Source organism: Sinocyclocheilus rhinocerous, unplaced genomic scaffold (genome assembly GCF_001515625.1).
Source record: "Sinocyclocheilus rhinocerous isolate Xijiao unplaced genomic scaffold, SAMN03320098_v1.1 scaffold688, whole genome shotgun sequence".
Lineage (NCBI taxonomy): Eukaryota > Metazoa > Chordata > Actinopteri > Cypriniformes > Cyprinidae > Sinocyclocheilus > Sinocyclocheilus rhinocerous.
In genome coordinates, this window is record NW_015651641.1 from 1,368,454 (window position 1) to 1,394,311 (window position 25,858).

Genomic DNA, 25,858 nt, shown 5'->3' on the forward strand with positions numbered 1-25,858 from the left:
TTATATATATATATATATATATATATATATATAAATTATGTATCTTGAAGCGTTTACATCAAATGTTCTTGGTTTTATAAAATTCTGATATAGGTCATTATTGTACTTAAGCCTTCATGTAGTAACAATTCATTATTGTTTTAATGATTGTAAGATTGCTTAAATAATAGTATTGTTATTACATTTAAGCCTACAGGTAAGTAGAATTAGAGAAGGTAAAGATTTATCGTTCAGTTTATTTGTAATTATATAAAGTGCAAGATATAGAATAACTACTACTTCTACAAGATAACTAAACTGAATATTTCGTTCACATTTCCTCTCTAAATGATAAAAAAAACACTATAGATTTATGTTGTAACCCAATGTCTTATGTTTATTTACTGTGGTGTGAAAAAGTGTTGGCCCCCTTCCTGATTTCTTATTTTTTGAAAAGTGTTTGTCACACTTTAATGTTTCAGATCATCAAACAAATTTAAAATGTAATGAAATTGAAGAGAGAACTGAAACTACTCAAAGGTGCTTTTTAAAGAAGTGTCTAAATGTAAAAATATTATGCTGACCACAAAAACAAATCCACCCTCAGAAATATTGCACCACAATTTTTACATTCCTTGCAAGATTGCATTAGCAAGATCTGCAACAGAAATTTGTTACTATCGAAAGGTGAATAATTCAAACACTCCGTAACGCCTAGTTTACTTCAATGATGAATATGCTTCAGACCCACATCTCTTTTTAATTCTTTTATATTCTTCTGAAGTGAAATATGACAATCTGTATTTGTTATCTTGTAATTTACTATGGGCTACAGATTTATGTATGTTTACATGTATGTGTCTGTGTGGCAGATAAAGTATCTCTGAGTTTAGATATATTAATGTAAAAATTATTGTCATTACATGTATAAATCTGAAATTATAATAAAATTATTGCTTTTTCTATAATCCTTTTGAAATATAACAAATAAATATTTATTCACACAGTATACCGGTATAACATACACCCTTAAAAATAAAGGTGCTTCACGATGCCATAGAAGAACCTTTTTGTCTAAATGGTTTCATAAAGAACCTTTAACATCTGAAGAACCTTTCTGTTTCACAAAAGGTTCTTTGTGGCGAAAGAAGGTTCTTCAGATTATAAAAAGGTAAGAAAGAGATGGTTCTTTAAAGAACCTTTGACTGAATGGTTCTTTGTGGAACAAAAAAATGGTTCTTCTATGGCATCGCTTGAAGAACCTTTTGAAGCACCTTTATTTTTAAGAGTGTAGTAATGTAGTTATGCATTGCATTACATTACTGATAATTAATATAGCACCAAATATTGATAAAACAGTGGTTCATAAAAACACAAATGAACAGTGTAGTCCTTCTTTTTCTTCTTAGCATTGTTTTATGCGCAATATGTGTGGGCTTGTTAGTGATCAGGGTGTGGGAATAAATTCTTCATGATTAAGGACCTGAGTGTGTGGACAGAGAAGCCTAACTTTAGCTCTGATAAATAATTCAAACGCAGTGAGAGATTGACTGCTCCGGACAGCTCTGGTTTTTCCCACTAGTGAGCACAGAAACTAATAATGGTACAATCTGCTTCAAGAGGTCATTTGATTGGAGCTCTGAGGGCTGAGCATGCTACTCTTCATTGATAGTTGATTATTTTTCCACTTTTATTCTTTTTTAAATGGTTCTTTTTAGGTGACGGACCGCTTAAAGAGTAAAACAAAAATTGCGGGATCCCTAACAACCCAAATCTCATGTGGGGCTCTCATTGGTCACCCTTTTCACCAGTTTGCTTTCGTTCTTCTTTGAAATGGACTAGACCGCTACTGTTACTGAATTTACACAAGTCAAATATTTGCAAGCTAAAAATTTGAAATGAACATTTACTTACATTGACGTGAGTTATATTATCGAAGTGAGACGACAGAAACAATTTGTCAAAATTTATGTTAACACAAACAGTTGATTGTTGTATTACTCATAATTAATTGCTATGAGTTGATTATTTGTTGATTATTTCAATGTTTGTGCTTTTTGTCAAATACATATTCAAATAAAGGTCTGTTTTGTTAAACCAGCCAATAACAACTGGCAGACCACTGGGAATCTTTCACGGACCACCAGTGGTCCCTCTGGCTCTCCTTGGCCTTAGTGAGGGCTCCTGGTGAAAGACAGAAGTGAACAGAAAGACGAAAAAACAAGGAAAGCAATGGTTTAGCTAAAGTATTAAAGTCTACGACACGGAATCACATCTGCAAAAACACGCACACATGCACTCTTTGAGAGCTTTTTCATTTTGAACACATTAAAATGCAAGGTCCGACCAGTCAGGCTTCTGATTTATGGCTTACAGCTCTCTTTGGAATTTCTCAAGGAGAAATCAGTATTCCCTGTGCACTTTAAGTCATCTTGAAATGAACTCTACTTACTTTCTAATTTCAAGTTCCTGGTCCTATTGCGCACGACTCCATAATAAAAAAGTTTGGCATTGGATTCTTGTATGAAAATGTAATAACTTGCTCTGCCTTTGAAAATTTTCCTGTCTTCATCTGACAAATACCTTTTGCTTTTCAATCCCTCCCCTCCAACCGGGCTCTATTCTGATATGTAACACCTATACTTTTCATGATCCAATCAATTCCAGATGGAAAAAATATATATTTTTTCTCAAATATTTTTACCAAATATCACATTTCACTCTGCGATTTTCTGATTACTGAAGTAGAATAAGGTGTGAACGTAGATTCACATTGACTTTAAAAAGACAGTCACATACAGTACATCAAATGTTTAGTTAAAGTATGTGTTTCTACATCCAAGGCATCAGAATAACTATGTCTCTGTGTTAAAATGTGGTGTAAGCATTCACAGCTACCCTGTGCTGGGGCCCTAACCTTAGGATTAGAGCCTTCAAAATAAAAGCTTTCCCAGCATCAGATGTTTTATGTAGGCTAGCGATTTCTCATTCAAAACTGCATTAACTATTTGCGTCATATAAACCCAGAGATATGATTCTACAGAAAAGAATGACATCAGTCAATTTCATGTCACAGTAAAGAAAAAATAGATTAGTCAGAAGTACACACTTCCCCTACTAAAGGGATATGGGAATTACAACAGGGTTGGCATCATTCCACCATACTAACACACATTTCAAGCTGCGAGAGCTAGCAGGCCTCATATGCTCCCTCTCTCACACCAGAGAGAAATCTGGACATGTCATTTGACATACTGCCGAGAACCTATGGGTATGTGCCATTTGCTATTAGATACAAAAAGTTCAGAAAAAGCAAAACCATTATACATCAGCAGCTTGCCTTTGCTAGAAAACCATCCATCCATTTCAGTATGAATAAGATGCTTCTTTAGTTTCATGAAATAGCAGTTTATGATTCTGATTCGAGGTTTCCACTTAAATATTAACTTGACATATGGTGGCGTCACTTCTTTAAGCTGATGGCATGTACATAATCTACCGACCTACTGACCTAAATCCATATTTTATGGCATGCCATTCTGACAAGCAGTTTTGAGCAAACACATGAGAAAAATCCCAAACCTTTCTGAACATGGATAATGTCTGGAAAGTTTGCAAAGTGGCCCTGGTAAATCGCTAAAAGATCGGAAATTGGCTCCAAATCCTGACGGGGCTGCTCTGCAAAGTAATCCCCAATGGTCTCGTAGACTTCTCCAGTGTGTGCCATGGCCTTGTTTAATGGAGCTGAATAGACTTGCTGGTCGAATTCAAAGGCCTGACTTAGAAGTCTGAAAGCCTGTCCAACTCTCTGATATTCCTTTTTAAAACCAGTGATCTGCTTTCTGGCAAATTCGTTAATAGTGACGTTGAGCTGTATGATGTTTTCGTCCATTTTTTTGGTGAACGTTTTGAAACCATCTACGTTGCTTTCCACCTCTTGTAAGTTAAGCGGTAAAGCTGGAGGACAGATAGTGAGGAAGAAGTTAGCGCCGACTAGGTCGTCCTTCTCAGCCTTTCGCTTGCCTTGCTTCCAAGCTTTTTTGTCGTTGCTGCTGCAGGTGAGAAAATGCTGGAAAACGTCGCACGTGGATAAAATAGGATGACTTGTCATGTGATTCATCCACCATATTAAACCTTTCCTCCTCTTCGAAATGAAATCCTCTTCGAATCGACCCGTGGCCTGTTTCTCAGGCAAGTGAGGAACCGAAATGACAGGGAATTTTTCTACAAGCCGTGCATAAAGCCAGTCAAAGTGCTTGTATCTTCTATTCACCTGGTTTTGAGTATGACTAGGCGTGAGTCCGTAGGACATATAGCTCTTCATGCCTTTGAATTTGGTCTGTTTTGTAGGATCATCGATGGTGCAAGTGAACGAATACGGGTTCTCTTGCCATTCGGTGGATGTCAAACATATTGGCTTATACCTACACATTAAACCAATTTAAGTTTGGGATTAACATCCTAGTTTAACCCAATTATCACCGGAAGAAATTGCTGTCCAAATGGAATTTAAAATGATGTTACAGCATCTTGACAAGCAAGTCTTGACTAATATTTGACGTCAAATTGATATCAAGGGGCCCGCTGGGTTGTCTAACATGCATGTCATCTAAAAGTGTGCAATTCATTTTATTCACTTTCACAGAACTGTGCACTAAGTGTTTATACTAGGTAACAAATTAACATTTGAACTATATTTGTGCCTAAAGTGTAATTTTAATGCAAACCTATTGAGATTTTTCCCAACTGTTCCTGTACTTTTGGACTGTTGCGCACTACCACGTCGAGAAGCTGAGGTGCTTGTCATGGGATATCCTGCTTGATTCCCACGTTTTTCAGGTGTTCCTCCGTGTTCATCCGCCGTTCCGCTGTCATCCCAGTCATCGTCCCAATCCTCGTCGCTTCCCTGGCTCGTCTGAAAACTGTGTCGCTGTTGCTGAAGATGTCCCTGGTAAACAGCGGAATGAGTGGGAGTCGATTCATTTGAGGTGTCCCTCCTCTGAGGACTAGTTTGGCAGTAATAGTCCTGACTGGCGGATGTCCCGTTACCGTGTAGTGATGTGTCAGTCCTTATAATCTCCACGTATGATGCAGGGAAGAGTCCCGTCTCACCTCTGCTGTTCGTGCCCTCCAACCAACCATCGACAACCTCTTCACTACTCAAAGTTAGAAGTTCATTCTCTGTCACAGAGATCTCGCCGGGATTTTCAGAGATAAACTCGTATAAAGCTCTCGCTCTGAGCGCCATAGTTGTGTGGAAACGCTTTGCAAACTCAGTTTGCAAAGTTACAATAGATACACTCTCCGCGCCGTCCCGTTAAATCAACCTCTTCGGGAATTTACGCTCTCTGTTTTCTACCAAAACACGTCTGAAGACATTATCCTGTGAAAACAGCTGGAAAATCCTCTCAGAAGAGTATTGAAAAAGTGGGTTTTGTGTACGTCTGCCTGTCTTCGCTGAATGCGCTCTGCGGTCCGGGGCAGAATAATCGAGGGTGGAGCCAATCATAATAATCAGCCCGGGGTCACGAATAAACCCCTCTGACCCTGCATGGAGCAATATCACTGACTGTACCCAGCATAGTCTCATCTAGTGTTATCTTTCAAGTCAGTATATGTTGTTATTATTAACGCATCGTTACATTTTATTACATTTTATAACTTTATTATTAGTCATACTATATCATGCTCATGTTCATTAATATTTCTTAAACAATTTTAAACATATAATGTAAAAATGACTCTTAACTGAATACTGAATAAAAATATTTTCAAGTGTAACCTATTTTTCTCTTGTGCTTTGTAAAAAAAAAAAAGTATCTGATAGTTCACTTAGTTTGGATTGGGTGTTAAGGAGATAATGTGTTGATTAAAAAGATTACCAACATACTTAATTGCCTGAAAATGTATAAATTGCTAAAGACCTAAACTGTCATACAAGTCACTGTGCCGAAATTAATATAATCGACACATAAACAGACACATATAAAAATTAAAATGTTAAAAATACTTCTCAAGCTTCCCAGTTGGCATTTGATGTTGAAAAGACATCAAATTGTCATCAGAATTGACGTCAAATATGCAAATCAAGCTGACAAAAACCTGACATGACCTTGATTTGATGTAAATTGGATGTCAAACATATTGGCTTATACCTACACATTAAACCAATTTAAATTTGGGATTAACATCCTATTTTAACCCAATTACCACTGGAAGAAATTGCTGTCCAAATGGAATTTAAAATGATGTTACAGCATCTTGACAAGCAAGTCTTGACTAATACTTGACGTCAAATTGATATCAAGGGACCCGCTGGGTTGTCTAACATGCATGTCATCTAAAAGTGTGCAATTCATTTTATTCACTTTCACATAACTGTGCACTAAGTGTTTATGCTAGGTAGCAAATTAACATTTGAACTATATTTGTGCCTAAAGTGTAATTTTAATGCACTGTGTCATTATGGCCTGTTCACCAAAATGAGTATTAGGCCACTGGTCAAACTGTTTAGCATAAACAAAATGTATTTGTGTGTGTTTTTACGTTCCTCTATTTTGAACACATTGTCCAATCTACTTTAATTTATTCTGTACTAAAATTATAAATATGTGAATTTTATATTTGATAGCACAAGTAGCCTACATCACGGAGATGTCTATTTGACGTCTGTATTTACAATTGCAAGCCATATTTTTTTGAGTGTTTGCTCATCTGCAATATGTCTAAAGGACGTTTCCTATCAGATGTCAAATAGACGTTTAGAAAATGTCTTTAAGATGTTTATGAATGTATGTAAAACTGACATCTTAAAGACGCCTATCAGATGTTTGTACACAGCAGATGCTTTCCAGATGAAGCAATCTTTAACAGACTTGCAGACGCACATCTGGGAAAGTTATGCATTATGAAAGAAACTAAGAATACGAGCAGGACACGTTTCTATGGACGTATGATCTCAGATTACACAACACACTACTGTAGGCATCCTGTCAGTCTTCTTGAAGAATAATACATTACTTCAACCAGTAGAGGTCCCCGTCAAACAAATATCTGGGACAGGCAGTTCCTTGTCACGTGACGTTAAAGAACCCGTAGCCTCACAAGCTTTCAGATACGATCTACGATCACGTGATCGCTTAGACGTACTTCTACAATCGTTACGTTGAAAGTGTCGAAGGAGTAGCCGCTTATACACGCTTTCGGGTTAAAAGGAGTGAGAAACAAGGAAGAATTTAAATCCACGTTGGATGAATGAACGTAATAGTCAGCGTGACAGTGACGTCACCTGGAAGCCGTGACGCTCGTCTCGAGCCTCTGTGGCTCGCGAACACACAACAAACAGCGCCTCTCTCCACCCGCACCATTAAACTAGTGCATTCGCCGTGCATACATCTGAGTCTGAATTATTACAACTTATATGGCAAAATATATAGTAATGTTTTGAATGTATTAAAGTCTGGACCTTTTTTTTTTGTTTTATGCACATAATTGTGCGCGGGATTTACAGAGGAAGAGGAGTGCACAGCTAACGCTGCTAGCCGCTTTATTCATAAATGATTTTCCACATCTGAGAGGAGGGGGATCCAAAGCCGAAGCCGTCAAAAAAAAAAATCGAGACTTTTGGATGCATTCAGTTAACACCAGCGTTTCATTTCATAGTCGCCTTATCTCAGGACTTCTGTTTTCCGGAGACAACAGCCAGAAGCTATCGAGGAATTACATGGATTATCTGGTAGAGTGTTCTTCTTATTTCTTTTTGCAGATGGCCAGAGCCTGTAGGATCAGGTGTTTTGTTTTCATTGCTGCTCCCATAATTTATCAGCCTTGGTCGGGATTGTTTTTGAGCAGTTGTTATGTTTTGTTTGCGGCTATTACAAATGTACTCACTATTTGGGTGAAGTCACTTACAGTTTCTTGTTTGTTTTGCTTACAAACAAACCTAAGCCAATAGAGAAGGGTGTCCAGAAAACATAGCAGTTCTAAACACTACTAAAAGAAGGGTTTTCCTGATATAGCAACAAATTTTGGGCATCTCTTTTATGCTTTTTAGCTATTTTTGTTCTGCCTTTTTGAATAAAATGTAAACATGTATGCGGTTAGATCAGTATGCAATTTTTCACATTAGATGTAGTTTGCTGTAAGATAAGATATTTTATTTAGCCTGCAAATCTAATTTATTTTGCTGCACTTATCAAAAATCAGGTAAGAATGAGAATTCTGTCATTGTTTACTCACCCTCACGTCCTTCAAAACCCATATGACTTCCTTTCTGCCTCTGAACACAAAAACAGCAATTTTTAACAGAATGTCCAAGTTGCTCTTTTCCATACAGTGAAAGTGAATGGTATGGAAGCCTGTTTCCACTACGGTATAAAAAAAAGATCTCACAATTCAGACTTTGTTTCTCGCAGTTCTGAGGATTATGAGATATAAACAGAATTGTAAGATACAAACTCAGAATTCTTACTTTTTTCTTGCATTTCTGAGTTTACATCTCAATTCTAAGTTTACATCTCACAATTCTTACTTTTTTTTTCTGCCACAAAATAAAAAATAAAAAAGGCAATTTGCGACTTATGGATTTTTCCCCCTTTCTCTCTCTCTTTTTTGTGCCAATTGTGAGTTTATATCTCACAGTCTCAATTCTGACTTTTCCCCCTCAGAATTGCGAGTTTATATCATGACAACACCAGTCCCCTTTCACTTTAATTTCATGCAAAAGAGCAGCTTGGACACTCTGCTGGACGTCTCCTTCTGTGTTCCACTAACGAAATAAAGTCATACAGGTTTCAAAAGACATGAGGGCGAGTAAATGACTTAAATGTCTTTTTTGGAGCTTATCATTTGGATCTTGTCATTTGTTTTTAACAAAATTGACACCCTTTAAAGTGACCTTGCTACAATCTTTTTTAAAACCTGTATTGCAATCTTTACTCTCTCTTCAGTTTATTACATTTTATGAGATTTATTTTCATCTCGATATCATAGCGACATGAACAGCCACTTGTCTTGTGGTTATCAGAACTCCATGAATGAATTTATCTGGGATGATGTATGTGGTCACAGATCACATCTGATCATTTTTTATATAACATTGTTTATTATCAGCTTACTAGGCCTCAGCATGAACTCTTTCAAAGTCCTTTTTTGCACCATTGGTGTTATATAATTTGCTTACAATACTCAGTGATAATAACAGTTTCACGGGAATGCTGTACTGTCGTATTGGTGCCGCTCCACAGCGTGACAGCATTGAAATCTGGTGCCAGTAAACTTCTCGCACATTTGGTGCTTTGATACTTGACATAGACATATGCAGCGAGGTCACAGTGCTGTTTCCTTTGGGATGTTCCGGTCAGGATTCTCAGAATAGAACCATTTCCTCAAGAAACAGAGCTGAAAAGAGACTGGAAGTGCTGGCAGTGTGTGGATTAGGAGCATGCTTGATTATGTAAGTATTTTTGTCCAGACAAATCTCACTTTTGACTTTGGGCCAGTAAGGACAAGAGGAAGTCAAACCCATTTTCTTACTAGGCTCAGGTTTTTTTTCGGTTGATAGATAATAAAATCGAAGGGTGTTGTACTTCTTGAGTGTAAGACCTCCTTTTTTTCACTAGAGTGTCGAAACTTGGTTGGACTGCTCCAAACCACATGTGCACACCAGTACGAGTGTATATTTGTACAGGTTGTATACAACTCTAAACAGACTTTATGCCCTTTTCATCAACAGTGGGCTTAGAAAAAAAGGTTTTAGCATGCTCAGTAAAAGCTTTATCATTCATGCCATGCATAGTTGGCTCCCCTCTTCTCGAAATGGGTGGAGCTTAAATCTGTGCCTTTGTAGTTGGCATGGAAACCACATCATTGTATCTACGTTTCTAGTATGTTTTTCCAGAGCAGCGCTTTTCCCTCACGCTTTTTATGTGCTGGGTGTCTGTGGCCAATGCTTTAATGTTTGTTCTGAGTTCTAACTGTTCAGGTTTGAGTTAATTCTTCTGGGTGTCCCCATGGTTTTCCATTATTAAAGGACACAGTGGATTCAGTGCAGAATCTTAGCTTAGTTTAATTATGGATCTGGCCTCATTTGGTCCAAGCTCTGCTTGTTTAGAAATGAATGGGTGCAACAATGATCCTATTGTAATGTGTTTTGTTCCCTGACTCTGTATGGTTAATTTGTGAGAGGAATCTCAATGTATTCGAGCATTTGTCCAACAGCCGTTTTTGGTGGCCCTTTTAAATTAAATCAAGCCGGATCGCATACAGCTGCTGTATTCTTTTAATCCTTTCAAATGTTATTCAGCCAACTGAGCTAATTTACAGCCAAACCGGAAGCTTTATGTAATGGTTAACTGAGGAACTGAGGTCAGACGTCAGCAGAGACAGGTTACTAGATTTTGTGCAGTTATAAGCAGTTATAAGTTTCAGGAATACCATGAAATTAAAATCCATACTACCTGACATGTATCTTTGAAAGGCAGGGTTTTGAGAGAGGACATGTGATTGACGGGGTGGAGGCGTTCTAATTCTGTATTTAGCGAAACAGTTGCTTAATAACAAGTTCTTCTGCTTGTTATCTGCTTTAGGCACATCCCGCTCTGTATTTTCACATAAATCCATGTTTTCTCTTTGCTCTCATATGTGTATAATGTAAGGCTGCCATATTTTAGGTAGATTACATTTGCCATCATCTGATGCTCATTTAAAGCATGAATAATTTAACACTGCTAAATAGTAAATAAATAGTAAAATTAAAAAAAAAATAATACTTTTATTTAGCAGTGATACATTCAATTGATTGTCACAGAAATTACATTGTTACAAAAGATTTTTCTATTTCAAATAAATGCTGTTTTATTGAACTTTTTGTTCAATCAAAGAATCCTGAAAAAAGTGTATTACGGTACAGTGTTAAAAATATTAAGCAGCACAAATGTTTTCAACATTGATAAGAATAATAAATGTTTCTTGAACAGCAAATCAGTATATTAGAATGATTTCTGAAGGATCATGTGACACTGAAGACTGGAGTAATGATGCTGGAAATTCAGCTTTGATCACAGAAATAAATTACCCTTTAAAATATATTAAAATAGAAAACGGTTATTTTAAATTGTAAAAATATTTCACAATATTACTGTTTTACTAATAAATGCAGCTTTGGTGTGCATAAGAGTCTTCTTTTAACAACATTAAAAAAAAATCTTACTGACAACAAATTTTGAGCAGTCGTGTATATTTTATTTCAAGTTATCATTATTGCAGCTCTAATCTCTACCAGGCATGTGAAATCTCTTTATCCCAAAGAGTAATGCAGCTTCTGGTTTTACTTAATGGACTTTTATTATCATAGCTCGTGGACATGGATGTTGTGAGTGAAACTGGATCAATGGCAAATGGATTTTACGTTAATGGTTAGTGCTGCACTATTGCATTTAATGACAGAAGGCAATGACTGTTCACTGTTCTTATGGACTATTTTAGCGTGTTAAAGCCATTAAGCTAAAAAGTCCAAATTATTATGTTTTTATGTTTCATTGTTGACAGTTTAATTTTTATGTGAAAAATCATATTGGCTCATGGAAAATATGTGTCCTGGAACATCGTGTTTGAATTGTTTGTTTAACTTTCACCCTGGTGAGCATTAAAGCCTTGGTTTGAGTTTAACTGCCAAAAGCAACAGCAGTAGTTGTGAGCTCGGCTGTCAGTTTGAGCGAGAGAGCAAGTCAGGCAATGCAACGAGGAAGTCAATGACTAGAGGTAAAGATCCAGTGATTTGCTATTATAAAGACACTTTATTGGCTGCTGCAAGCACTCAAATGTATTTGATTTGCTGTGATTGAATCCTTTAATGGCGATAAAACAGGCCAGCATATGTTGGGTTTTGGATGGGATGCTGTGCTAATGTCCTCAAGATGGTTCTTAACTGGTCTTTTTAGCAGGACTGATTTGAAGATTTAAAGATTTGAAGTATCTTCTCTTTATTGTAATCTCAAACGTACACCTGAACTTGTTGCCCTGTGGTTTTGCACTGCTGCGATTAAACAATCATCTCTGCATCCGTCTCTTGATTGCTTAAAACCATTGGAGACCATCTTAGCATTGCACTCATTTGCAGAGCCGGTGCTTACGATTTAACTCCAAATCTATAACACCAGAGACCAATTTCTGCTCTTCCTAAACACTTTATAATTAGCTCAAGCGTATTAGATTTCCAAAACTCTCAGGCACTCTAAAATTAAAGTAGCCCTCTCCCTGGTGTATTTTCAAACTATCACCGCTTGGATAAAATTGAGAGGTTTGACACAGAAGCTCCTGAGGTCTGTTTATACTCTCGGGTGGTGAAGACTGGGATTTGCCCTGATCGATTATCTGCCTGGTGGCTTTTGCTTACAGTATGTCATTGGGGCAGTGGAGCACACAAGTCTCATTTTCTCCAGGCGTCTTTGGATTTCCTAGCTGGGTTTGGAAACTTCATGACATGCTATATCATGTTACATATCTAGGGTCCTTCTCCTTCCCTTAGGTTTGAGTTCCTCTTGGGTCTTCCTGCAGTAGGAGATACTCCGTCCCCGTCATTGGTGTCTCTGCAGATGTCAGGAGTCCGGAACTCCATCTCTGCTCCACATCCTTAAGTCAAACCTATAGTCTGGAGAAAGCATTAGTGCATTGTGTATCAAAAAAAGTGCTAATAATGAGAGTTTTGTCTTTTATGTTTTGTCAGGAGGTGACCTGCACAGATCTGACCTCATATCTCCCACTGATAAAATCAACACGAAGAGCATTTCTGTGTTTAGTCAGGACTTGTTTAATTATTTATTTTCTCTCTTTTAATTTTCATGTTTTAATTATTTTATATTAATAGTTTTAAAGTGTTTATGTGACTTCTATATGGTTAGTTATGGTAATGGTCTATGTGGCTTTTATATGGTTAGTTATGGTAATGATCTTATTAATGTAATCATAAAGATGCAAATTTGGTATTCTGGTTGGGTGGTCTACATCCAAATCTATTAAGGACTGCATGAAATAGTTTGGAGAGTGCAGTTTTCTTTTGAAACACATTAAGACACTAGCTCTAGCTCTAGCTCTTTTTTGTTGTTGTTAAATAACCAGGCTTTAGTTTACATCATAGATTGCAAGTGGCATTGAGAGGAAGGACATTCTCATTACATTAGAGTGTTTGATTGGTCAAAATTTTGAATACGCCCATGAGTGCATGATGAGTCATCAGTATTTTACTCAGTTTTCCCAAAAAAGAAAGACATTTTAAATATGAATATCTGCTAAAAGTGAATTTTGTCAACTTTTACATGGCCTCAAAACACACAGACATGGACTAAACAAGGTCTTTAGGCTTGTATAATGTTTCTGTGATCTAGTTTCAGTGCTAATGGTGTGTTAAATAGTCGGTTTATCAGGCTGATCTCTTAATGGATGCTCTGAGGTCACTAGTCACAGTGACTCTCATGTTTATTCAACAGGCTCAAGCCCAATTTGATTTGAAGGCCAAGACAAGCTTCACTGCTTGAGTGAAAAAAGCTGAGCATTCAGTTGGTCCACAGAAGCCCACAGGCTATGCACCTGTTCTTCTGTCTCAGCCGCTGAAGACACAGCCACAGACCACCCACATTCACTGATCCTCTGATGCATATTGCACATACAAATCGTCAGCGATAGTTCCAGTCTGACGGACTAGCTTTATGCAGCATCCTGGTGAAAGGGCAATCAGTCAGTTTTGAATCAGTCAAAGTTTTGCTCACAAGGTACCGGGTAAATACAGTGGCATCAAATCTTTCAAAGATACTCATTCATGAGCAGTTTTGTATTGTCTAGTTCTTCATGATTTGGGCTAGAAAAGAAAAGAGCTTAGGTTCAAACCCCACACACTATCATCACCGGGCCCTTGAGCAAGACACTCAGCCCAGGTTGCTCCAAGGTGAAAATTTGTCAAATATTTGACAAATTGCTGGTAATTAGTACGTTTGAGTTGATGTTGCTAAGATAGTGAATGTAAGCATGCAAATATAAGCAACCTTGTAAAGAACCCACCCTTAGGCTAGAGGTCTCTTTGTTTACCTGTGGTTTACTGTGTAAAACCAGTTAGGTGGTGTTTTTAGTGTCACTTTTGCACACTAAATGACCTTAGTTCATAGGCTAGGTTAAAGTGGTTTATATCCAAAAGCATGCATGCAACCCAAAACATGCAGACATGGTTAAGCAGGTCACTTGTTCAACTGAAACTTTAGAGTGGGCCAGAAATGTGATCTAAGTGACTCTGACTGTGAAGTGATCACTGGTGCCCGACACGGTTATTTGGGTATCTTAGAAAATGCGAATGTCCTCAGTTTTTCACAAAAAATTTTATTCATGGAACGTACAATACACTAATTTGAAGACAGACTAATACACAGTGATGTAGTAGAGACTAGCTCATTCAAGTCAGAGTCAGCACCGAGACTAGAAGAGGGTTGAGTACAATTTAGTACACATGCTATCAAGACCAAGACCATTAAAATATTTTCATGAGAACCATGATTATATGATCTTGAACTCAGACTTGAGAATTTGTGGTCTTGGCCTTGTCAGGCTAAAGAGCATGTCGACTCGGCCTTGCGTCCGACAAGACCAAGACCACAAATTCTCCAGTCTCCAGAGTTCAAGACCATATATGATCCACACAAATCCAACAAGACCAAGACCTTTGACATGGACTCAAGGACCAAGACCATATTTTGGTCTTAGACTCTGGAGCATATTAACTCGGTCTTGACTTGGACTCATCAATCTTCTGGTCTAGGTTGCAGTTTTAGAGATTTCGGAGTGTGCAAACTATATCAAATTCAACTAATCAGAGGGTTGTCGGAAAAGCACGTTGACGAACTGTTCTTAATCTTAAGCCCTTTATATAGAGTGTTAAAATAACATGCAGTCTTGTGTTCAAAAACAGAAGGCCTTAACATCATGCTAATTAAAAAGCATGCTAAAACATCAACTAGTCAGCCAACTAATCAGTTGTTGGATGACTATTTAACCATCATGACTAGGGATGCACCGAAATGAAAATTCTTGGCCGAAGCCGAAACTGAACAAAATTAAACACTGGACCGAATACCAAACACGGTTTTTTGAGTTTTTTTCCCCATGTATTTTGCCAATTTTTTTTTCACTATTGCATAAATTAAAAAGCCAAAATGTGCTTTTTACGGTTTTGTCTTGCTTTTCAAAGAAAAAAAATCAATTACAAAACAACAATTTAAAAATATTTAACACTGAACATTTTTAACATTCTAGCAGACACTATACCAACAAAGCACAATTTAACTTAAAATTAATAAGTTAGAAAAATTATAATTTTTGGCCATCAGCCCCCCTTCTTGGGGGGGTTTTTTTTTTTTTTTTTTACTGTACAATTAAAAGCAGCCTTGCTGAGAAGAGACTTCTTTTAAAACATTAAACACGGTGTGCTAAACACAGTCTCTCGCTGTCGGTGCTTGTAATGATTTTTGCATCTTTCTCCGACAGTTTAAATGCTTCCACACTGCTGACGTGTGTGCTGCATAATAAAGAGTGCGTGCCTCTCACTCTGCGCTGGTTGCTATTTGATCGCGTCATATCATTGTTCGGTACAATTTATTCGGTCTTTTCGCTTATTCGGCCGAACACCGAAAGAGCTTTTTTTGCTATTTTCAGCCGAATAATTTTGGTTGCCGAACATTCGGTGCATCCCTAATCATGACTTATCCCTACAGAGAATACAGTAAGAAATCATCCAGCAATATGTTCTGTGTCTTTCAGTACTAGACTAGTCATGATTTTAAAGCCGATCTCATTGCCCTTCATTCCGTACGGTACAGTATGAGGGTGGACAACATCTCTGGCAGACGGCGGCCCACATTGGAGACTGGCTGGTGTTGAAATGGAGACTCCATCCATGTATTCTGCGCGCTTCACTTCCGTGCTTTGATAAGCCAGGATGTGGCAGTCAGGTCGCAGAGTTCCTCTCTAGCGGGGAATATCCCACAGTCCAGTATGGGTAGAGGGACCCAGGAGCTGCTGAGAATTGGAAGCCTCGTCAGACCAAACAGGATACCACTCCAAATACAGCCCATCAAAGGTGGGAACTGGGTGTAAATCATCACGGAATAGGAAAACAAAAAGAAATTTCCTGCATGAGCTCCCAGTCCACTGGGTTTGTAGGCTGCCCCGGCCATTCCAGATTCTGGGACCATAACTCAAGCCATCGCTCATTGGCCAGTCACTCGCTATTCAGAAAGTCGAAGTAAAATCCCCATTCACCGGTTATTTAGGGCACGGCTTGACCTTATGGATGATGTGATTGTTTGATGGTTTCTAAGGGCTGAGAATAGCATTGTTATCTGAAGTGTTCTATCTAATGTTTGGAGATTAGAGCTTGTTATTCAACATGTTTAAATGCTGAAGGAGGGGTAACGGTGGAGATTTATAGCCTAACGCCAACAGTGCAGGAGCAGCGGGGGGAGCTTTGTTGAGCATTGCTGAGCCCCTTCCTTTTATCCTGCTGCAGTTTTAATACTGTGCAAATCCCCATGCATTCTATTGACTCAGAACTCCAATACAGTGATATGAAAGATATTCACAGTGTATCTAGTCACCTCGATGAATCGGCATGAGAGGCAGAGAGAAAAGTCTCAGATTACTGTTGAGCCACAGCTTTTTAGATTTTTTGAGGGTTTAAAAGCAGAAATGTGTATCTTATAATTTCATAAAAACATATATATATATATATATATATATATATATATATTGTATATACACACACACACACACACATGTATATGTGTGTATGTATCCAACTTTACAACTTTATTGCTATGGCAGTGCAAAACCTAATACTCTAAAATGACGTAAAAATGATTTAAACAGCTTTACAGATCAAATTATACACAAATTAACAGAAAAATGTATGTAAATGCTTTTATAAAATTTTACGCTACCCTTCTTGATTTTTATACATTTTGAGAATCTGAGCATTAGAAAGATTTCATGTGACACTGTTAAGACTAGAGTAATCAGCTTTGTCATCACAGGACTAAATTATATTTTATATTCAAATAGAACACGCTTATTTAAAATTGTAATATTATTTCACAATATTACCGTTTCTATTGTATTTTTTTATCAAATAAATGCAGCCTTGGTGAGCCTAAGAGATTTCTTTCAAAAACATTTAAAGGGGTCATATGATGCTGCTAAAAAGAACATTAAATCATACAAACCCAAACTGTTAAACAGTTTATCTTTGCACAATTGATCCTAACTTCCACAGTGCATTTCCACAGTGACTCCTGCCAACATTTATACCCCTTTAATCTTTTTTGAGTTCTAGATATTAAACAATTAAACAGTTGCCAAGCAAGTTGGCAACTTAAAGTTGCTTGTTTCTTTAAGACCTTGCATCTATGATATGATCTTTCCATTTTCCCCTACCTTTACCCTAGAACAAACAGGTGCCGTTTGCTTTTATTGTGTGCCAGCATGGCTCTGGTGCATTTCAGGCATGGGACTAACTCTTCCTCTAAATCCTCTGATTGTGGCATCAATCATAGTTTGGACCCTTCCTGTTTCCTGTTGTTGGCCTTTCCAGCTGGCAGTGGGCCGTATTAACCTAGAAGCACTATCTTAACGGCAATGTAGATAGAGTAAGATGGGCGTCAGTGCCATTGGTGGCCATTTCCCCTTATATGACGATGTCTCTGGGTCCTTGCTTATGAAACCACCACCAGTCCATTGTGACTGGACCTCCAGAATTAGTTGACATTTTGGCTTCCAGATTTAGCCCTTTGTACTGTTGTTGAAGGCTATGATGTTGATTATCAATGATGTATCAGGAGAGTCACCGGCTGCACTACCTGTTGTAAAGATTAGCCCATTGATGTTAATGTTGTAATGATGGTGTCATTTGCTCCGTGCATGATTAACAGGGTAAAGGGGATGTGTTTATGCTCGATACTCACATGCCACTGAACAATATTTCAACTTCCACTTTCGTCTTATTTTGTGGGTCAGTGGAATGTACAATTTTAGTGGATCTATTAAATTATTATTTTTTTTAAATACGACATGAAATGGAAATTCACCTTATTTTCTAAATGCATGTTACTGATCTTATTGTGACTGCTTCATTCATGCATGTTTACATTTTTTACTTCATAATTTTTAATCGAAATGTCGTAACTGGATCTTCATGTGAAACGTCAGACTTCTCTTTGGTGATGTATACCAGATTTCTCCAATCATTTTATCTACTTAAACTCTGGCCCTTGCTTACAATCCACTGCAAGCTCGCATTCAGATCCGACTCCATCATTAACAATCAGTTGATAAAACCAAGTCCCGCCCTACGATTTTTCCTTTATGATAATCTGTTTTACTCAGGTTTAAGTCACAATATGGAAGGAAAGATCTGTCACTATTTCTGAATTAAATAGCTTCAAGTCAGGATGCTACAACTGAACATCTTCGCAGACGGACAAAATTCATGTAAATGAAGCCTATTAGTAGTCTGGCATAATATTGTAATTATGTATTATTATTATTTATTTCATTATTATTTTGGTTGTGTTAAAATACAAATATTTGAATAATATTTGTCCCCCAGATCTAAGTCATTTTGTGCTATATATTTGAAAACCTTTTTGAAAATAATGAAAAAGGTCTAAGGAAAATATGTTTATATAATAATAATAATAATATACCATTATATAATATAGTAATATACAATATTAATAGTCATTCATTTATAGGTAAACTTATGTCAAAATTATGTAAAACTTTTTCAGAACTAGATGAATGTTTTAAATCAGATTTTTGAAGGTTTTTCCTTTTCTTTATCTTGAACACTTTTATTTGCCGTTGACCCTTGTGAGTTTAGACTTCACCAGTTTAATCATTTATTTTCAAACTATAATTAAAGGACCTGTGCTGTGCTTATCCTTATGCATGCTGAAAAGCTTGTACATGAATCAGAGCAGCTTTCATTCTTCAAAACACACCACTGTATATGACCTACTGCCTCTGTTTAGAACCCTAGATCATCACTTACAGGTCCAACCTGTTTTACATCAAAATGCATTATTCTTTTTCCTTCCTAAGAGGATGGTTTGTTATGATAGAGCACTTCTGCAGTCCTACAAAGGTTATTTCGGCTGTAGTCTTGACTGAATTGTCTTTGCATATTTGTTATCTTTTTGATACACTATCAGCAGACTGAAGATCATCAATTTGAACTAGAAGGGAAGATTGTTTGTGCTGCCATCTTGTGTCTGTTGAAATGCTTCTAGCATTTACTCAATGAGGAGTTTCCTGTTCCAAAAGCATATCAGTTTTGAGGTTGTTTTCATGGACCGCTGCAGGCTATATTTTGTTTTTGTCTCCTTTTGAGAGAAAGTGGGCCAGTAGTTGTTGCATTTGGGTGACAAATAATGGGTAGTATTAAAGGAATAGTACACCTAACTATGGATTCTAGACCATGTGCCTGGAAACTTTTTTACATTTTTAAAGCTGTAAAAATGGACCACATCATGGTAACTTTTTTGGTTAAAAATGATCCGAAATCAATATTTGAGCAAGTACATAACCAGCAAGTGTTCAAAACTATTGCCTTACTTTAGCCCGATTCACAACGGTTAGCTGATAATAATGTTTTCTAAAGAGTGGTATGGGTAGGTTTTCACAGGAAATTCGAGCATGGCACTGCACACACATACTCTTCAGAACATTAGATTCATCCGCGCCGACTCACAACCCAAGCAAGCTAGATAATTCCGCACACAGCTGCAATTGCAGGTTTTCAAACAGAGATGGCGACAAAGAGGCAAAACTTACGGACTGCAGCTTTAAATGAACAACATGAGAAAAAATTGTGTAGAAAATACTAGTAAATTTCATGAACAATAACAATGATTCAATTGAATGTGAAATTCAATATTTATTTATTTATTTATTTATTTTTGTAAAACGTACACTAATAATCTTTGTTTTATTTACAACTTTGAAGAATAATTCTTAGCAGGGTATTGTTTACAGTAAAAAGTATTTTCTATCATTTTGTTTTCTTTAAATAACCACACTAAATTAACATATAAAATTGACATTTATTAGTGACTTTGGACTAGAAAGCAATGCCCAAAACACTAGGATCACAGTGGTTATTTTTTAATAGAGAACTAAGACTCACTTTTCCTTCAAAACATGTAAAAATCAGATATTATTTTCCCTGTTTGCTTGGACTTGGTTTATGTCAGCAGAGAAATGTTTCCGAAAATAACAGGATATTCATTGGGGAAAAAAACAATGTAGGGCGAGACTTGATTTTACCCATTGGGAATTGATTGGATTGTGAATAGTGGTCTCTATGCATCAGCTGGTTGTGAAAACAAAAAAAAAAAAAAAAAAACATTTTTGTTCTTTGCAATAATGTTAAATGATTAAGCTCAATAAGCATAAAAAACAAGAACAAGAAATATGTACAAGAACAAGAATATGTATTAAGAAAGTAAACAGGATCACTTGAGATTTCATGTTGCCTTTCAAAAACAAAATTATAGGAATCTAGAGTAAAAATGTGGCTCATGGGCACAAAGTCCACATACATCTCACATCTTTCAGAGCCTTCCAAAAACAATGGCCACTGGTACATCTATAAATATCGTAACATATTTGGAATGCTTGCAAAAGCATTTAATCAGTATTAATGGCTACTTTTGAGTGATCATCAGGGGAGGCAGGTGCCTGCTGACCACAGAATTTTGTAGTTTCTGCATTTAGAAACGGTCAAAAAACACTACACTCAACAGTCATTGGTGTAAAGCTCTGTGTGTCCACTAGAGGGCAGCAGTTACTAACCATGCACCTAAACTCATTCTGTATTCAATTTAGAGTGATAACCCACAACACCCCCTCACATTTTCCTCGCAGTCACATGTTTAAACTTTATGATGGATGAATGAAGGAACTAATGCATAACTGTCATGATTTCTCGCTGTATTGGTCACGGTTTACCCTCTTCTGCATTAGTGCCAGTGTTTGCTTGGCTCAGCTGACTGAATGTCACATGACAACTTAATGCACAGATATTCTATGTGATGATGGAATGCCTTGTTCCAGTGGCACTTCTCATTCTCTCATTAAGAGATTTCTCATGCTCTTTTACTTCTCAGCCAGAATTTTTGTTGCTTGATTTCACACATTGTTTCCCATAATCTCTCAGGGCACAATTTATAACACAGTAGTCTTATAGATTTCATTGTCAGCTTTATCACAAGGCAAGTTAGTTGAAGTTAGATGAACTGTCAGTAACTGTTAAGTCCCGGAAGTAAAAATCCCATTCATTTTCTCTATATGGGAATTGATTAAACAGTAATTTATTAATCCTTAACAGACAGATCTACTGTGAGCTACGAAGTTGTTTATCAATGGTGTTTCCTTTTGTTGAAGCCATTAGCTTGCATTATTTCAACGTATTTCTGTGGGAATCCTGGTCAGAAACTGCATTACCCATGATTCCTCAAAGAAGTCTCTACCAATCAGAGAATCAAAATACAAAAATATACATGCATATTTCACTATAAACTTAAAATATATTATTTCTATGTAATCCGCATCTTTAGATTAATAGGTTTATATTTTTCCATCATTTTTTATTTGATTGTCATTCACAGTGTTTCATGGGATTATTGTAGTTGTAGGTCTTTTCCTCATTAAAGCCATTACAGTCTTGTTACAGTTTGAAGATTTTCAAATACTTTTTTTGCTTCAAATTAAAAGTTTGTAATGTTGTGATTCTTCTCATAGCGGGTTGGTTTGGTTCATGACTTTATAAAATCCCTATGGGAAAGATGCTTCCAGAACCAAGGCCACTGAAAAAGTGTGCAGCACTTGTTGAACTTTATAACCACCTTATATATTGATGCAGGCATTTGAAAATATGTACTGCCACCTTCCAATCGCTTGAAATGTATTTTCTGAAAACCAGCTGTCAAAGGGACTCTTTTTAAAAACCTAGTTGCATACCTGAACAGCAATTTAATGCATTATAGGTGCACTAATTAATTAATAAAAAAAAAAAAGCTGTTCCAAAAGGTAGTCATTTTTCCATCCCAGAATGCAATGCATCAAAAAATGTTAAAGAAATGGTCAAAGGGACTCTTTTTAAAAACCTAGTTGCATACCTGAACAGCAATTTAATGCATTATAGGTGCACTAATTAATTTAAAAAAAAAAGCTGTTCCAAAAGGTAGTCATTTTTCCATCCCAGAATGCAATGCATCAAAAAATGTTAAAGAAATGTTTGAAATTTATGAATATTAAATTAGAAGGATTGTTTTTCTAATATTTCTTTGCTCATTAGACTCAATTTGTTAGCTTAGCAACATGTCAGTGTCATTTTGTGTGGAATTTCAGCCTATGTAGAGCATTCCAAATTAGTCACTTTTGACGGTCTGTCTGGGTCAGGATGCTACGTAGGCAGGAGTAAGTTTTGCAACAGAGGTTATTATGAGTCTCTGTTCAGAGATACAGCTATACGCAGGCAACCAGTTAAAGACCTTCAGATGTGAAATGAACTTTGTAACTCAAAAAAAGAAAGAAAGGAAGAGAAAAATATAATACAAAATAACGGTTTGTTTTTCCTCGAAAAGCTTCTGACCATATTGCCTGTACCATCGTAACGCAACACAATGTGCAGGTCAAGCATGCTTTGATTTTCCTGGCATAGTCTGTATAGTAGGAAGCGTTTGATCTGATGTGAACGGTTTAAGCAGTATTACGGGGTTTCTTTATTTGTGTGTGTGTTTTGGCGGTTAGTTCTACTCTGCTCTGTTGAAATTTATTGGCCAATTTTTTATTTGCATTATCACTCAGTGTCATGACGTCAACCGAGGGGCTCTGACAGCGGCTTACAGAAAGCGGGGCTGTTTTTTTGGCGGAAATATATAGGGGTGCTTGCTTATCCCAGAACACTGCGGTGACTTTCGGCAAATGTGATTTCAGTGGAGGCACTGTGCGGTAGACGTGTTTTTTTCTTTTGCAGTAACTTTTCCTCAACCAGATGGTGTCAACAGATGTCAGATGTCTTTGAGATGTGTTTCGGTTTCTAAAATGACACACGCATACACCCACAGCCTTTCACGCAGAGAATCGCAAGTCGCAAAAATCGCATAAACACAAACATGAGTGGGAAGTTTTTATCGAAATTGTTGTAACCTTTCTAACTTTCTTTCCACCCCCTTTCCCCTTCTTGCTGTCTTTGACCCATCTTCAGTGTTTCAGGACATTGTGCTGTAAAGGACCTCCCCCTCCCAGACCAGAATATGACGTGGTTTGCATTGGTCTGATGGGTTCTGGGAAGACCAGCCTGCTCTCCAGACTTTGCAGTGAGGCAACAGACAACATCGTCCCTACCACAGGTCAGCCCACCATCATAGAGCAATACCAGGCCCGTCCTGCAAACACAAACACAGATCTTTGCACTTCCTCTTTGCTTTCGAAAACGCCTTCCCATCATATTTTGCCTTGTGATTGTCTTTAACAGAGTACTTGATTACATCTCGGTCAGTGTAGCAATGAATGTGTTTTAATGACTTCCTTTTATGAAATCCTCATGGCTGTGGTTGCTAATGTTGTTTAACTTTTAATTGCAGGTTTTAGCATTAAAGCTGTCCCGTTCCAGAATGCCATTTTAAATGTCAAGGAACTCGGAGGTAAATACTCTCTGTTGTTAAAGAGAATATTACTTTTATTAATTTATTGATTGATTGATTGATTGATTGGTCAATGACAAATAAGATTGTCCACAATAAAGAGAAGGAAATTCTTTTCAAAATGCTTAAAACACAGATGTCAAGTTTTTAGAAACTTAATCTTATAATTAATTGTAATGTCATGTGGTATAACCATCAAATTAAAAGTAATTAACATGTTTTCCTTACAACAACAATGTGTGTGCACAATTTAATATATATATTTTTTTAAATCAAACATGTTTCATTAATTATGATTTCGTAAACAGTTTTTTTTGTCACTCTACGTTACATTTTACAACAAGCACTAAAAAGGTCAAATCATCTGATATTTAAGAGATGTATTATTAAAGTATTTTTCTTAAAATATTTGGTCATTAACATTGCTATTCAGTGGTCACCAAGGCTAAAAATACAGTAAAAACAGAAATGTTTTGAAATACTATTACAATTCAGCGTAACTGACTTCTATTTGAATATATTTTAAAATTTAATTTATTCCTGTGATGGCAAAGCTGAATTTTCAGCATCATTACTGCAGTCTTCAGTGTCACATGATCCTTCAGAAATCAATCTAATATGCTGATTTGATGCTCAAGAAACATTTCTTGTTATTATAAATATTGAAAACAGTTGTTTACATTTTTATGGTAACCTGGTGCATTTTTTAGGATTATTTGATTAATAGAAAATTCAAAAGAACAGCATTTATGTGAAAAATAAATCTTTTGTGAGATTATGAATGTCTTTACTCTCACTTTTGAGCAGTTTAATGTGTCCTTGCTGAAAAAAAATCTTACCTACCCCATACTTTTGAATAGCAATGTAAGAAGTGCAGTCAAGTCATTGTATGTATGGATAAATTAATCGATCCAGACAAAAAAAAAAAAATAGCATTATGTCACTGACCCATTAGCGAAAATATGCGGACACGTCTGTAACAACATTTTAAGCCATTATTTCACATCAAATCTTTTGAAAAGTAAACTTTGGCAACACATCATCTGACACAGCACGAGGAATATGAATGTTATTTGACACAGATGTTACATGAGGACCCGACCAGAAAGGATACAAACTCATTTCTTTGATGACTAATAGTTTTCTCTTCAAGGTAAATTGAACCCCAGGAAGCACCAGTGCTTGGATGCGGCACGCAAAGGAAATGTTTCACTCGCTCAATGAACCCAGAGCCATCTTGGCCCGCATTTCCCTTTTCATATGAGTGATGGGCTGAGGCTTTGAATCTGTCTTTAAAATGAGTGAGTGAAGACAAGAATAAGAGGGTGTTGAGGATGCAGGGAACCCGAGGGGAAGGGAGGGCTAGATAGGTGAGGAGGAAAAAAACCCTTGCTGGATTCATAACTGCTGGAACTGAAGTACTTAAAGAGGGGCATTTCCACCTGGGCCTGTAGAGTTAGAGAAAAGGAAATGTCACCTTTTCAAAGTAATAGTTTGCCCAAAAATGAAAATGCTGAAAGTTTGGATGTTGTTCAGAATCTGTACATACTTCAGTCGAACACAAAAGGATTTTTGAGAAATGTACTGGTTGTATGTTTTTAATGCAGTTGGAAAGCCAGGGCGGATGTCAAGATTAAAGTAGGGATGAAATGGCATTCATCCAATCTATTTTGCAAATGCATGTTATAGATCTTATTGTGAATGATTCATGCATGTTTCATTTTTTTAATCAAAATGTCAAGACCCTTCGGTGAATACAACAGACATCTCCCTCATGACATATGCCAGATATCTTCAATCATTTAGTTTGTTTAAACCCTGCCCCTTTCTTACAATTGACAGCAGGTGTGCATTCATCTTTAAGAGCAACGACCACATCTCAAAATCTAATCAGCATGTCATCACTTTAAATTTCGACCTGCTCCTGACACAAAGCTTGGACCACATTTATGACTTTTATGCTGCTTTTCTGTCTTTTTGGAGCTTAAAGGCTTCAGTCCCCATTAGGGGTGTAGCAGTGTATTGTGTCACAATATACCATGATCCAAAAATCCAACATTTTGTATCACAGAGAGCGACTATACACTAAAAAATGCTGGGTTGTTTCAACCCAACTTTGGGTCAAATATGGACTAACC

The 25,858-nt window shown here is 36.8% G+C and overlaps 2 protein-coding genes across 5 annotated transcripts in view; one reads left to right on the forward strand and one right to left on the reverse strand.

Moving 5' to 3' along the window:
• Nucleotides 1–2,071: 2,071 nt before the first annotated feature.
• Nucleotides 2,072–5,411, reverse strand: LOC107713269 (sorting nexin-18-like). The gene is given in 3 exon segments (XM_016518729.1): nucleotides 2,072–2,163; nucleotides 3,562–4,478; nucleotides 4,701–5,411. Coding segments are annotated over 3 exon segments (1,536 nt in total). The 5' UTR covers nucleotides 5,228–5,411.
• Nucleotides 5,412–7,129: 1,718 nt separating this feature from the next.
• The window catches only part of LOC107713334 (ADP-ribosylation factor-like protein 15), a 40,954-nt gene continuing 22,225 nt past the window's right edge, over nucleotides 7,130–25,858 (forward strand). The window contains exons 1-3 of one of the 4 annotated variants that reach the window (XM_016518812.1): nucleotides 7,130–7,714; nucleotides 23,282–23,426; nucleotides 23,661–23,720. In XM_016518812.1, coding sequence (XP_016374298.1) covers nucleotides 7,607–7,714; nucleotides 23,282–23,426; nucleotides 23,661–23,720 — 313 coding nt within the window. In that variant the 5' untranslated portion in view covers nucleotides 7,130–7,606. Of the gene's footprint in view, nucleotides 7,715–9,298; nucleotides 9,434–11,675; nucleotides 11,740–23,281; nucleotides 23,427–23,660; nucleotides 23,721–25,858 lie in introns of those variants that run through there. The other 3 variants (XM_016518810.1, XM_016518811.1, XM_016518813.1) reach the window with 3 other exon arrangements.